Source organism: Zalophus californianus, chromosome 17 (genome assembly GCF_009762305.2).
Source record: "Zalophus californianus isolate mZalCal1 chromosome 17, mZalCal1.pri.v2, whole genome shotgun sequence".
NCBI lineage: Eukaryota > Metazoa > Chordata > Mammalia > Carnivora > Otariidae > Zalophus > Zalophus californianus.
The window spans coordinates 43,672,014-43,685,296 of record NC_045611.1 but is presented as its reverse complement, the minus strand read 5'-3'; the positions used below and the strand labels follow the sequence as shown (position 1 = coordinate 43,685,296).

Here is a 13,283-nt window from a genome sequence, read left to right as displayed (position 1 = left end):
GCTGTAATGAGCAATGAGTATTATATAAGACTGATGAATCACTAAACTCTACCTCTGAAACTAGTAAAACATTTGTTAATTGAATTTAACTTAAATGTTAACTGAATTTAACTTTATTGAACTTAAAAATAATTTTTTAAAAAAAATTTTTAAAAAGTTTGCTTCATTTAGGATCCAAATATTTACCTTTTTAAAAAGATTTTATTTATTTGAGAGAGAGCGTGAGCAGGGGGAGAGAGAAGCAGGCTCCCCATGGAGCAGGGAGCCCAATGCGGGGCTCGATCCTAGGACCCTGGGATCATGACGTGAGCTGAAGGCAGACATTTAACTGACTGAGCCACCCAGGGAACCCCCAAATATACACCTCTTAAATCTCTTTTAATCTATATGGTCTTCCCCTAATACCCTCCCTCCTTTTTTCCTGCATTGAGAGTGCATTTATTGAAGAAAATGGGTCATTTTTCTTGTAGAGTTTTCCAGAATCTAGTCTTTTCCAACTGCTTCCTATGATGCAGTTTAACATGTTCCACTGTCCTCTATAATTCCTGTGAATCAGAAGTTGAATCTAGAAGCCTGATCAGATTCAGGTTTATTTTGGCAAAACTTTTCGTGAGTGGTTATGAGTACTTCCGTCTGGAGGCACATACTATTCAGCTGTCTCTCTTTAGTGATGTCTGCTGCCACCAACATCATGTTTCAATTCATTAGGGGTTGCAAAATGCTGATGTTTTAATTATTTCTCTTCTTCATTTATTAGCTGGAATACCAGGGTTTTGTTTGTTTAGAGAGACGTGTTTAATTGTAAAGTTTGGCACACTCCAGCACCAGGTATGGCCTTAAGTCAAAGCAGCAGGATTTGAATACTATGCAGCGACTCCCATGCAGCCTTACACGGCGAAGAGGATGAAAAAGGCGACCATCAAACAGAAGAGCCCCATGGCCTCAGACAGGGCAAAGCCCAGAATGGCAAACGAGAGCTGCTGCTTGAGACAGATTCCTGGCACAGCCAGGAACATTGTTCCAATGCCAGCCCCCCTGAACCAGCCGCACCAGCTGTGGCAGCCCCAGGAGACACCACCAGTCTGGAACGTGCGTCAGGCCACCTGGCATGGGGAACTGCTGCAGGATGGCTGTTTAGATGGGATCTCTGGCCTACTCAAGGAGGCAGACATAGGCCTGATTAGACCCCCTGGTACAACAGTGGACGAGAGCCGGAAGGATGAGTACTGTCCCAGGGGTCTGCATTTTCAGTCTGCACTCCCACTGCCCCTGCTCCGGCCACAGTGCTTGCCCTGCTCAAGGTGACTGGAATACCAGATTCGTTTTTTTTTTTTTTTTTAATTTTATTTATTTATTTGAGAGAGAGAGAGAGCACATGAGCAGGGGGAGAGGGACAGAGAAAGAATCTCAAGCAGACTCTGTGCTGAGACTGTGACCTGAGCCAAAACCCAGAATCAGACACTTAACCAACTGAACCATCCAGGCACCCCTGGATATTTTTTTCAAGGTAATGTAAAAACTTATTGCAAAGCTACACTGAAACCTGTAAAATGTTGGCTCACGTTGAATTGAAAATAACGAAATACAGGTGTGATACTAGGTCCAACTTCACTAGATCCAAATTCCTATTAAGTCTCTACTTCCTATGCCTTGGGAGGTTTCCATTTTCTGCACTGAACCCTCTGATACAGATGCACTAAAAGGACACCCACAGCCCCACGAACCAGCAGATGGCTGCAAGTGGCAGTGTCCTCACTCATAAAACAGGGGTCATAACAAAATCTATGGCTTGAGTTGTTAGAAGGCCAGAGAATAGGCAGGTAAGGTGCTCAGCGGGGTAGCTTCAGAGTAGTTTTATAGCCTGCAGCTATACCCTAAGGGGGAGTGAGGAAGAAAGTCCTGTACTCAACTGAAAGAGGAGAGGTGGATGAGAAATGGTCTTGTAGCAGTCTCCTGCAAAAGAGATGGATGAGAAACTGCCTCACAGCAGCTCTTTACAAGACCGTCCGTCTCCCTTTGTTTCGGAAGGAATCCCCAGGCCTTCTGCCAAAGTTCGGGCCAGACCACGGCTAAGTTTTCCCTACGTGGCTTATGGGGAGATGTGTAAGGCTGTCACGGTGCCATGGAAGAACCATTCATCCTAGAGCCCCCCCTCCCCCCCACAGGTCACTTGCCAATGACGAAAAGGGAAAACATCTTTCTGGAGGAGATAGCTGGTGGCCATCCCCGTTCCCAGGGATCTGACTTGGCCATCACTATTGGGGCAACCTGGCATCAGGTACCTCCTGACAGGAAGCAATAAGGAAGAAACACAAGAAAGATTCTTATAAAAAGTACTTCACCTGTACCTAATCAGGCCTTTAGAGCAAACTTCCAGTTTTTAAGAACTACAGATCGGGACACCTGGGTGGCTTAGTTGGTTAAGCGTCTGCCTTCGGCTCAGGTCATAATCCCAGGGTCCTGGGGTTGAGTCCCGCATCGGGCTCCTTGCTCAGCAGGGAGGCTGCTTCTCCCTCTGCCTGCCACTACCCCTGCTGTGCACTCATTCTTGCTCTCTCAAATAAATAAATAAATAAATAAATAAATAAATAAAATCTTAAAAAAAACAAAACACACACTACAGAAGATGGCAGAAGCAGCTAAATGACACCATGAGAAAGCAATTAGGCAAATCCGGAGTGGGGGACACTCTACAGGACAGTTGTTGGCCTGGCCTCTTAAAAAAACCCATCTTCTAAGAGCAGGTGGAGCAGGGAGGCTACTGTAGAATTTAAGAAACACTAGAGACCTAAAAAACCAAAGCAGAACTTGAACCTTGATTGGATCCTGGTACAAAACACAGCCAACAGTATAGAAGACTTTTGGGGTACAATTTGGGAAATCTGAGTATCAGACATTAGGGAATTAATGTCAGTCTTTCTTAGAAGTGATAATGGTATGAAGGAACATGTCATTTTTCAGGGATACAGACTTAAGTATTTAGGAGTGAAGTGTCTAGATGTTTGGAAACTACAGTTGACTCTTGAATGAGACATGTTTGAATTGCATGGGTCCACTTACCCACAGATGTTTCCCAATCCACACACATGCAGTGCTGTAAATGTATTTTCTCTTATGATTTTAATAACATTTTCTTTTCTCTAGCTTACCTTATTGTAAGAACAGTATATAATACATATAACATAGAAAATAACCGAGTGTTAATCAACTGTTATCAGTAAGGCTTCCACTCAGCAGTAGAAGCTACTAGTGGGTAAGTCTGTGGGGAGCCAAGTTATATGCGGATTTTTTTAAATACATGGATGGTTGGCACCCCGAACCCTCACTTTGCTCGAGGGCCAACTGTACTTTTAAATGGTTTAGTAAAAAATACGTGTACACACCAAGTGAATATGACACAATATTAACAATTGTTAAACCGAGGTGGTAGGCTAACAGCAATTGTACTCATTGTCCAGTTTTTCTGAAAGTTTGAGATTTTCCATAATAAAATGCTGTAAGAGGGAACGTGCATTTTTAAAAATCCCTGCCCTCACAGAAATTACCTTCTGGTGTGTGTCAGGGCAATGATCAAGGGCGAATTAGTAAAATACAGGGCATATTAGTGGTCAAGCACTTAAGAAACAAAAGGAGCGAAGGGCTGCAAACGTGTGTATGGGAGCCGAGATGGTAGGTCGAGGGGTCAGGGAAGGCCCGAGTTATATCTGAAGAAGACCTAAAGAGAGAGCCAAGTGGGTCTCTGGTGGAAAGGCATTCCAGGCAGGGTGAAGAGCAAACGCAAAGGCCTCCAGGTTGCAGACAGCCTGGTGTATGTCGACGCTTCATTTGCTCACCCCGTTCCTGTCACCTTGAAAGGCCAGCATGGCAGGAACCGTGGGAGCAAAGAAGTGGTAGATCAGAGAAGAGGAGAGCCCTATCAAATCGTTACCAAATCAAATACATATAAAGTACATATTTGTAAATACTTGTAGATATATGGGCAGTCTCTGCGGGGGGAATGCCCGGGAAACTGCTAATGGTGGCAGCCTCTGGGCAGAATTGGGCATCTGGGATCTGAGTAAGTCACCTACATCTTTTCACTAGACTTCCTGTTTTGAAAATTTCACCATGTTGAAGTTCTTTCTTACAGCCAATGCATTACATAAGCTTCTAGTTTCTCAAAGTCCCTGGGCATCCATGAGGGTCCTCTGCTTAGAGCCCTTCCTCCTCATAGGCAGATATTTCAGAAGATTCCTCCCCAGGGCCACCGTCCTTCAATACAAGAATCATCTCTGCTTATCTGAATGTGCTCTGGATAAGTCTGTCTCTCAACCATTTGAGTGGTCTTGAGGAAACACCAATCCAGCCACAACCTGGTGCTCTAGCTAGTTATGCTGACCAGTCTGGTGGATGATATTCTGGACTACCATTGTGTGGCAATTTCTCTGGGAGCAGCAAGAAAATTTGGCCTACTTAAAGGACTTTCTAATCATCACCATAACATTTAAGAGGAGGCCCAGAACAGAGGGAGAAATTACACATTGTGCAGAAAACTGCTTATTAGGGGCTCCTGGGTGGCTCACTCGGTTAAGCATCTGCCTTCAGCTCAGGTCATGATCCCAGGGTCCTGGGATCGAGCCCCGCAGCTGGTTCTCTGCTCAGTGGGGAACCTGCTTCTCCTTCTTCCTCTGCCTGCTGCTTGCCTACTTGTGCTGTCAAATTAATAAATCTTAAAAAGAAAAAACCCAAAAATCCTGCTTATTAGATATTAAAAATTTATCATTAATTTCTTAGATGTAATAATGGTAGTGTAATTATGTGTAAAATAAACCTGTAACTCTAAGAGACACATATACTTCCTTATTTCTGGATAACATATGATCCCCAGAATTGCTTTAAAATCACCTAGAGGGGGAGGGGAATAATTAGAGGTGAAACTGGTCATTTGTTGGTAACTGTTCAAGCTAGGTGATGGGTATATAGGAATTTTTATTATACTATTTTCATGTGGTTCAAAAATTACATAAGAAAAGTTTTTTGAAATTGTATAGATAATTAAGGGGAACATACAGATAAATTTTAGCACATCCAGGGGCTTGAGGCTATTTTGTATCACTCACTCTATTGTCTGGTATAGAGAAGGTGGTCAGTTTAATAACATAAAACTTAAACAAAACAGAAAAAACCAGTCACCTTGAAGCCCCTCTTACTGGTCAAGGTATTGATTCCCACCACAGCTTCTTGCCCGATCACCTGGCTCTTTTACACATACGCAGTCTTACACTTTTCCAACGAGTATTTATTATTAGTTAAGCCATGATTCAGAATCCCAGGGTGGGGATCACCGTGCACCCAGGTCCCCCTTCACCTCCCTGGGAGAAGGAGGGAGGACAGAGGAGAGGTGGGTGAAGCCAGTTCAGATCTTCCCAGGAAATGTGCCTTCTGCCCGCCGGTCGTCCCAGGCTGATACCTGTGGAAAGACAGCCAGTGTTACCCCCTTCCTCTGTGGGGAAACCAGATGGGTGAACTCTGTCTTCCTCACTTTGCCCACCTGTTCAGTCTGTCAACAAGGAAGCCCAGTACTGCCACTGTTCCAGGAGCGGGGGAATCAGTAGTGACCCAGAAAGACAAGAATTACTGTCCAGAATGAACTGAGCCACTGAGGGGGTAGGGGGTTGGGGGGGGGGGCGAGTAACAGGCAGAAAAATCCCACTTCACTGCAGGGCTGTCCCTGGGGAGACACAGGACAGAGATTCAAGAGTGTGTGGCTGTGCCCTGTTTCAGGAACCCCAGAGTCAACATTCAATGATGTACGGCAGAAGAGAGGAAAGAAAAAATACTAGACAGCTGGGGGGGGGGGAGAAAAGAGGCTGATCTATGCTCTGGCATGAAGAGATCTCCAAGATATATAGTAAAGTGCAAAAAGATGCAAAACTGAACAGACCCCTGCCCCATCACTTCCTAGCTGTGTGACCTTGGGCAAATTTCTCAACCTTTCAGGGCCTGAGTTTTTCATCATGTAAAACGAGGGCAGTGATAATAGTACCCATCTCATCCCGTTTTTCAGCAAGTCTGCCCTCATAAGCTATGAAGTGCTTACAAAGCAGCTGGCCCACGGTTAAGTGCCTATTTACACACATATGTACAGACATGCACACACACAGACCGTATCACGAATTCTACTTTTGAAAAACACATATATAAACTGGGCCACACTATATAGATTATCCTGCCACTTGCCTTTTCCCCAAGTCTTAGAGTGCTTTCTGTATTCTGTCACAGAGGTCAAGATAAATGTACCATCATTTGCGGCGCCTGGGCGGCTCAGTCGTTAAGCGTCTGCCTTCGGCTCAGGTCATGATCCCAGGGTCCTGGGATCGAGCCCTGCGTCAGGCTCCCGGCTCCGCGGGAAGCCTGCTTCTCCCTCTCCCACTCCCCCTGCCTGTGTTCCCTCTCTCTGTCAAATAAATAAATAACATCTTTAAAAAAATGTACCATCATTTATCTAACTTGGGTTGTTTCTGAATGCTCCTCATTACAAACAACTCTGCTATGGACACATCCTTGTATACAAGCATCTTTGTAGGATGACTATATGTAAAACTGCCACGTCTGGAGAGGTTTTTTTTCCATTTTGACAGATCCTGCCAAAATGACCTCAATTTATAGTACCACTAACATTTAGCACAGTCAACCTTTATAATTCTTGCACCAGACTGCAAGGTAGAATTGAGCATCTCTGCTGTTTGAGTTGTGTTGTCCTGATGACTTGAATGGGGATGGACATCTTTTCAAAAATGCCTGGATTCCCCCGCACTGGACTTGTACTGTCCATAGTCCACAGTTTTCTATGTGTGAAATTTCTCATTCGCTGGATTTACCTCTCTGTCTCTTTTTAAAGAGTCAGGCTGGTCTGATCCAAATTTCCCTTTGCCCAATAATCCCACTTCATGGAATGGAAACTCTAGAAACCATTCAAATAGAGGGGAAAATATTTCTTTTTTAAAAAAAAGATTTTATTTATTTATTTGACAGAGAGAGACACAGCGAGAGAGGGAACACAAGCAGGGAGGAGTGGGGGAGGGAGAGCAGGCTTCCCGCTGAGCAGGGAGACCGACTCGGGGCTCGATTCCAGGACCCCAGGACCATGACCTGAGCCGAAGGCAGACGCTTAACGACTGAGCCATCCAGGCGCCCCGGGGAACATATTTCTTGCAATGAAATTGTACACTGCAGTGTCATTTAAAAAAGTGAAAAAAAGGGGCGCCTGCGTGGTTCAGTCAGTTAAGTGTTCGACTCTTGGTTTTAACTCAGGTCATGATCCCAGGGTCCTGGGATCAAGCCTCACATCAGGCTCCCTGCTAGGAGCTAAGCAGGGAGTTGGTTTCTACCTCTGCCCCTCCCCCTGCTCATGTTCTCGCTCTCTCAAATAAATAAAATCTTAAAAAAGGGCGCCTGGGTGGCTCAGTTGGTTAAGCAACCGCCTTCGGCTCAGGTCATGATCCTGGAGTCCCGGGATCGCGTCCCACCTCAGGCTCTCTGCTCAGCAGGGAGTCTGCTTCTCCCTCTGACCCTCTTCCCTCTCGTGCTGTCTCTCATTCTCTCTCTCTCAAATAAATAAATAAACAAAATCTTAAAAAAATTTTTTTTTATTCTTACTTCACCAAGTTTTTGAAATAAAGAAGCCAGGGCAGCCAGTATAAAGGGGGCTTTGCAGAATACGTTTATAAGCCCTAACAAAGGGGACATTGCTGGCACCTGAGGGTAGGAACCACACAATCTGATGCTCCCAAGGCGAGGGCAGACCCAGGTCACAGAGAATGGGGTGTAGGGCCAGCACTGGGACTGGAAGCATGCTTCCTGGCACCCTGTCTAGCACAAACCTGATGCAGGCTCTGAGGCTGGAGGAGGGATGCTATGTACTTAACAACAGGTTACTCAAGATCACCCAGGGATAAGGGGAAATCCTGGAAGGGCAGAGGGCACTCAAAGACACTTGAGACAGTGTGGCTCGGGGGGGGTGGGGGTGGGGAGGAAAACCAGGCAAGCTGAGGGAGACTGCATTAAGGCAATCTGTTCTCAAGAAATAAGCCCCAAAGGCATACATCAAGGATGCTTCAAATATACTGGAAAAAATAGAACATCATCTCCATCAAAAGCGAATCAGTTAAATAAAAGCATATGAAAGTTACTAAAACAAGTAAGGCAGACCTATATGCATTATTGTAAGAAAGGCTTCAAGACACACTGATAAGTCAAAGTAGTCCAAAGACTATATAGTATGACCCACCCATACACAGAAAGCTCCACAGGTCTCTGTATGATTAATTTATACAGAGAAAAAAGCTAACAGTAGTTACCTCAGGGAAGGGGAGCTGGGGAGCACAAGAGGGCTCCTACTTTTATTTTACTGTACTGCTTACTTTTTTTTTTTTTTTTAAGACTTATTTATTTGAAAGAGAGACAGAGCAAGAGAGCCCGCCTGAATGGGAGGAGGGGGAGAGGGAGAGAAAGAATCTCTAGCAGATTCCCTGCTGAGCGCATGTCTGGGCTCCATCTCATGACCCTGAGATCATGACCTGATCCGAAATCAAGAGTCGGATGCTTAACTGATTGAGCCACCCAGGCACCCGTTTTTTGTTTTTTAAATGAGTACTATGCCTTGTAGTAGAATCATATTTTGATTCTAAGACACAAGGGCTTTACATTTTAACATCTCTGAAATTAGCATGCTGGTTACGTTCACTTCCGGCATTTTATTTGACCATCTCTCCATGTTTCTTATAGTCAGTGGGATCTTTACTTTGAAGAAACAGTACAATGTTAAACATAAATTCCTTATTTGAAAAAGTGTATGACAGAGTATTAAATGGTGACAAAAGCTCTGGTCAGATCAGGGCTAAACTAACTGCCTTATTGGGTCTGCGTCTTCTAGAGATGCACACTGAAGTAGGTAGGGATGAAAACACATGCTTGGGATTTGCTTCAGAACACTTGAGCAAAGAAGAAAAGGGGACAGATGAAGGGACTGTGGAACAATCTTGAAACTATTCAATTTGGGTAGTGGGTATAATTGGGGGTCACTGAATCATTCTATTTTTATGTATAATCTGAAAATGTGCATAATAAAAAGGCAGAGAACTGCACAAGATGGTGAGCCCCACAGGGACGGGGAGCCGGCACTGTGTATATATTTGTGGAGTGCATGGGCGAGAGGGACGTGGTGAGGAGAGGGCCCCGGTCGCCCTGGCTGAGAGCCTTGACTGGTTGAGAGTACCGGTGAAAAGAGAGAAGGGAGGCAATTCCAGAAAGAAGACAAGGCCGAGTCCCAGGGATGGTGCAATGTCCTGTCCTCCCTCTGCCTCTCCCAGATGAACCCCCTCCAAGCTACTATACTTCTCTCTGCTAAGACCCCACCCCAGCGTCCCAAGGGCCCCAGGAGGTGGCACGTACCCAGGATATGGGGCAGAGGGACTTGTACACACGACGGTACCATTCGCACACGGAGACATCACCCCCTTTAGCAGTCATTGCCTTCTCACAGCGGTGGAAGTCTGTGGAGAGAGTGGTTCAGGGTCAGCCCGGGCCAAGGGCTGGAACACATTTTTTATCAAAACTCGCAGAAATTGTCTTTACTTCACAACCAGTTACATACACACATACACCCACAAAACAAGGAATGTCTATTTCTACAGATGTACCGAAAAGGGCTAGACAGGCCTTGCTAAGTTGATTTTGTAACCCCTAGACAACTACTGTTTGATTTGAGAATTCTGGGGTCTGGAATGAGGTGGCAACATGAGGGACATATATGGGGATTATGAAGTCCAAAACCAGGGCAAGGGAAGGGGAAGATGATCTTGGGGCTAAGATGCTGGCATCCTACAGAGGAGGACAGGAGGGGGATTATCTTTTTTTTAAGTAGGCAATTAATTAAAAAAAAGAAAATTACTCCAGGTATTCCACTCCTGGGCACATGCTCTACACAGAAAAGCATTCGCATGGACATCAAATTACATTTAAGAGAACATTTATAGCATAGTCATTCATAAAAGCCCCAAACTGGAAAGCACACAAGTGTCTGGGAATACATTAAGGAAAACTGCACACAATGAAAATGAGCAAACTACACACCACAGCAAGGATGAATCTTCACAACTGCTGAATGAAGAAACCCACACAAAAGAGAATATATACAATATTTGTCAAGTTCATCAAGAGGCAAACCTAAAAGCAGTGATAAAACCAAAATGTGACTGCCTTAAGCTGACAGGGTAGCATCTCTGGTGCAGAGAGTAGGATGTTGTGTTTACGACAGGGCGTGCAGAAGGCAAAGAAGCTCAGAATGCTGACAGGATCTAATTTTCTATCCAGGTTATAGTTACACAGGGGATTCACTTAAGTATTATTCATTTAGCTGTATATTTTATGTATTTCCTGTATGTATGTTAACATGTCTCATACACACACAAATAAATCTTAAAATATATATATATATATCATTGTAGGAACCAAAGTTTGTGACCCTGGCCCAGATCTTGGATCTTGAACACAGCTGTGATGAGGGGCATGGGCCTGGCAAGGTAGAATGTTCAGACGGAAAAAAGAGGCCTGGGATGTACAGATCCCCTAGGAGTAGGCAATAGGTAAACACCTTGAAGTGTAGGACCAGGAAGAGGTTCCGCATCCCTTCGCACCCCCCGTGCCCTGCTTACCCAGGTAGTTCTGCCAGCAGTTCCTGGTCTGGTTCTGGTTGGGGAAGCGGCTGTCAAAAGGGGCGGTCTGGTAGTTCTTGATTTTGGTCTTGATGTCTTCTGCCATGGTGCTGATTCTTGGGAGGCAAAGAGAGTGGATGTTGGCAAAAGTTCTAGGGGGCCTGGGCATGGGGATGTCGGCCCACCCAGACACAGGAGAATGGAGTAGGTAGGTGTGAACAAGCCACCACTTTCTCCCTCTCAACATACACACACAGAGGTGAAGGGTGGGGCAAACCCATACATCTAAGTGTGGCAGTTACAGCGGGGCTTGGTGAAGGGGGGTTACTACTTAGCAAAATCAGGTCTTATTCATTCCAAAATAACATCAGCTAACATTCACTGAGTGCTCAGTCAAGACGAAGCACTGTTCTACACTTTACTCCTGCAGCCACTCTAAAAGGTAGGAACTATTGCTATCACTGTTTCACAGACAAGGGACCGGGTGTCTAAGTGACTTCCCAAGGTCATACAAGTGGAGGAGCTGCACCCCATCATCAGCAGAACCTACACTGGAGAGGTTCTTCATCTCTTTGGTGCCATGAACTCCTCAGGGGTCTAATGACCCTCTCTCAGAATATTTTTAAATGCATTAAAAAAAACTGCAGAGGATCACAAAGAACACCAGTTCTATATAGCTGAGGACTTACTGACTACCACAATCTTGAAGTAATCCTAAGTGGAAATGTATTCTGTGACATCTGCAACCATAATGTGATATAAGATGACCTGTGATTTTGATTGCTAATATTACTAGGGTTGCTGCCTCCAGTTCTAACTGAAGGAAACTCTACATTTCAATTACAGATTAAGAAAAATACAGATGTAGGGCGCCTGGGTGGCTCAGTTGGCTGAGTGACTGCCTTCGGCTCAGGTCATGATCCTGGAGTCCCGGAATCGAGTGCTGCATCCCTGCTTCTCCCTCTGACCCTCCACCCTCTCATGCTATCATTCTCTCTCTCTCAATAAATAAATAAAAATCTTTAAAAGAAAAATACAGATGTAATTTCTTCCCCATTCAAGTCCTAGCACACCTTGCATTTTATTGATTTTGCAGACCCAGAGTTAAAAACCTGTTATAAAGTCTTTTAGGAGGTGACGCGCAGTTTTCACCAGGGAATGTGAAACTGCCTTTATCCTAGAGAATTCGAAGAATAATGGGGTTACAAAGAAGTGATCAGGCCAGTGTTAAATTCAAGAGATCCAAGGTAGTGGTGGGGATCTGGGGAACCACAGCGTTGTCTCTGGGGGAAAAGCGCAGACGGGTGTAGGGAGGGGGACGTAGAATACCATCGCTGGGACCCAGAAGATTTGTTCAGGGCAGTTGTTTTGCGGGGGGGGGGGGGGGGGTTGTTCAGGGATGACTCTGAGGCCTCTCCAATGTCCAAGCGGGAGGGAGGACCAGAAACTAGGGAGCCTGCGACCCGGGCAAGCCACGGGAGGCCACGCCTGCGGCCTGGTGACTGAGGGCACTACAGTCCAAACTACAGAATCCAAACCCTGACACTGGCTAAGTAGCTTAATATCGCTGAGCTTCAGTTGCGCCACTGTCACAAAAGGATCATTACAGTCCCTACCTCATAGGACTGGAGGGAAAACAAAATGAATTAATAAAGTCACTTGAAATGTTACCTGGCATTCAAGAAGAGCTACATAATCGTTAGCTAGAGGACTACTAACAGAACAGAACCCCAGGGACCAGGGAGGCCGGACGCCGCGGGCTAGAAACTCACTTTGTTCTCGGGAAAACTAGAGTCCGGTTCCTCAATTCCCCAGGATAGGGTCCCAGCTATCCAAGCCCTCGACACTCACCTAAACACACCACAGCAGCACCTCGCAGCTCAATGTGACCCTCAGCTGAAACGCCAGGGCCGGACCGGAAGCGGAATTAAGACCGGCCGGAAGTGGGGAGAAGCCGAGTAAAGGGGAGTCTTCCGCGTGGCTAGAGCGCCCTCGGGGAGGCCGTCCGCGAAGCCATTAAGGCCACGCCCATCCGGGCGAACTCCGGACTCCTATTGGGCTGAATGCCTGTTCATCATCACTCTCGGCCCAATCGTGAGCTTGCGTGGCACTTCGAAGGTCCATGGGGGGCTTGAGACGCTGGTTACCGGTTCTTATCGCCTTCCTGTTTTTACCTAGGGTAAGGAGTTTTGTTTCTTGGGGCTAGTTGTGGAGTGGGCCTGGGGAAAATATCCCAGCAAAAGTATCCTTATTCATGCAAGAATTACTTATTGAACAATTACCCTGTGCCAGGTACTTCTATAAGGCTTGGGGAAGCATCACTGAACAAAACACAAGAATCCTTACCCTCTTTATGCTTATTACGGTATCAATTGTTAGGGGTTTGAAATCGAACCAGTTTTTCTCCCAGGGTCATTTGCCACATTATGAGGAATACCCAGACTCCACTCCCTGTTCATTATCTTCTTTCCCCAGGCCTCAGAAGGCACAAATACGGGTTCCTGAGGACTCAAAGTCCTGCATCGTAGGAGGGGTTAAGAATAAAAGCTTGGGTCTGGCAGAAATTAGTCAATCTCGGAAAGTGACACA

At 45.6% G+C, this 13,283-nt stretch overlaps 1 protein-coding gene across 2 annotated transcripts; it reads right to left on the bottom strand.

Moving 5' to 3' along the window:
• Positions 1-5,257: 5,257 nt before the first annotated feature.
• Positions 5,258-12,682, bottom strand: LOC113935658 (cytochrome c oxidase subunit 6B1). 2 transcript variants are annotated; one of them, XM_027617982.1, is made up of 4 exons: positions 12,546-12,682; positions 10,695-10,810; positions 9,433-9,533; positions 5,258-5,449 (listed from the first exon to the last, which is right to left on the bottom strand). In XM_027617982.1, exons 2-4 carry the CDS (start codon positions 10,798-10,800, stop codon positions 5,396-5,398), a joined length of 261 nt encoding a protein of 86 aa, XP_027473783.1. In that variant the 5' UTR covers positions 10,801-10,810; positions 12,546-12,682; the 3' UTR covers positions 5,258-5,395. The 2 variants fall into 2 exon arrangements, with proteins under 2 accessions (XP_027473783.1, XP_027473784.1); XM_027617983.1 differs by having other exon boundaries at positions 5,261-5,449; positions 12,467-12,586.
• Positions 12,683-13,283: the final 601 nt, after the last annotated feature.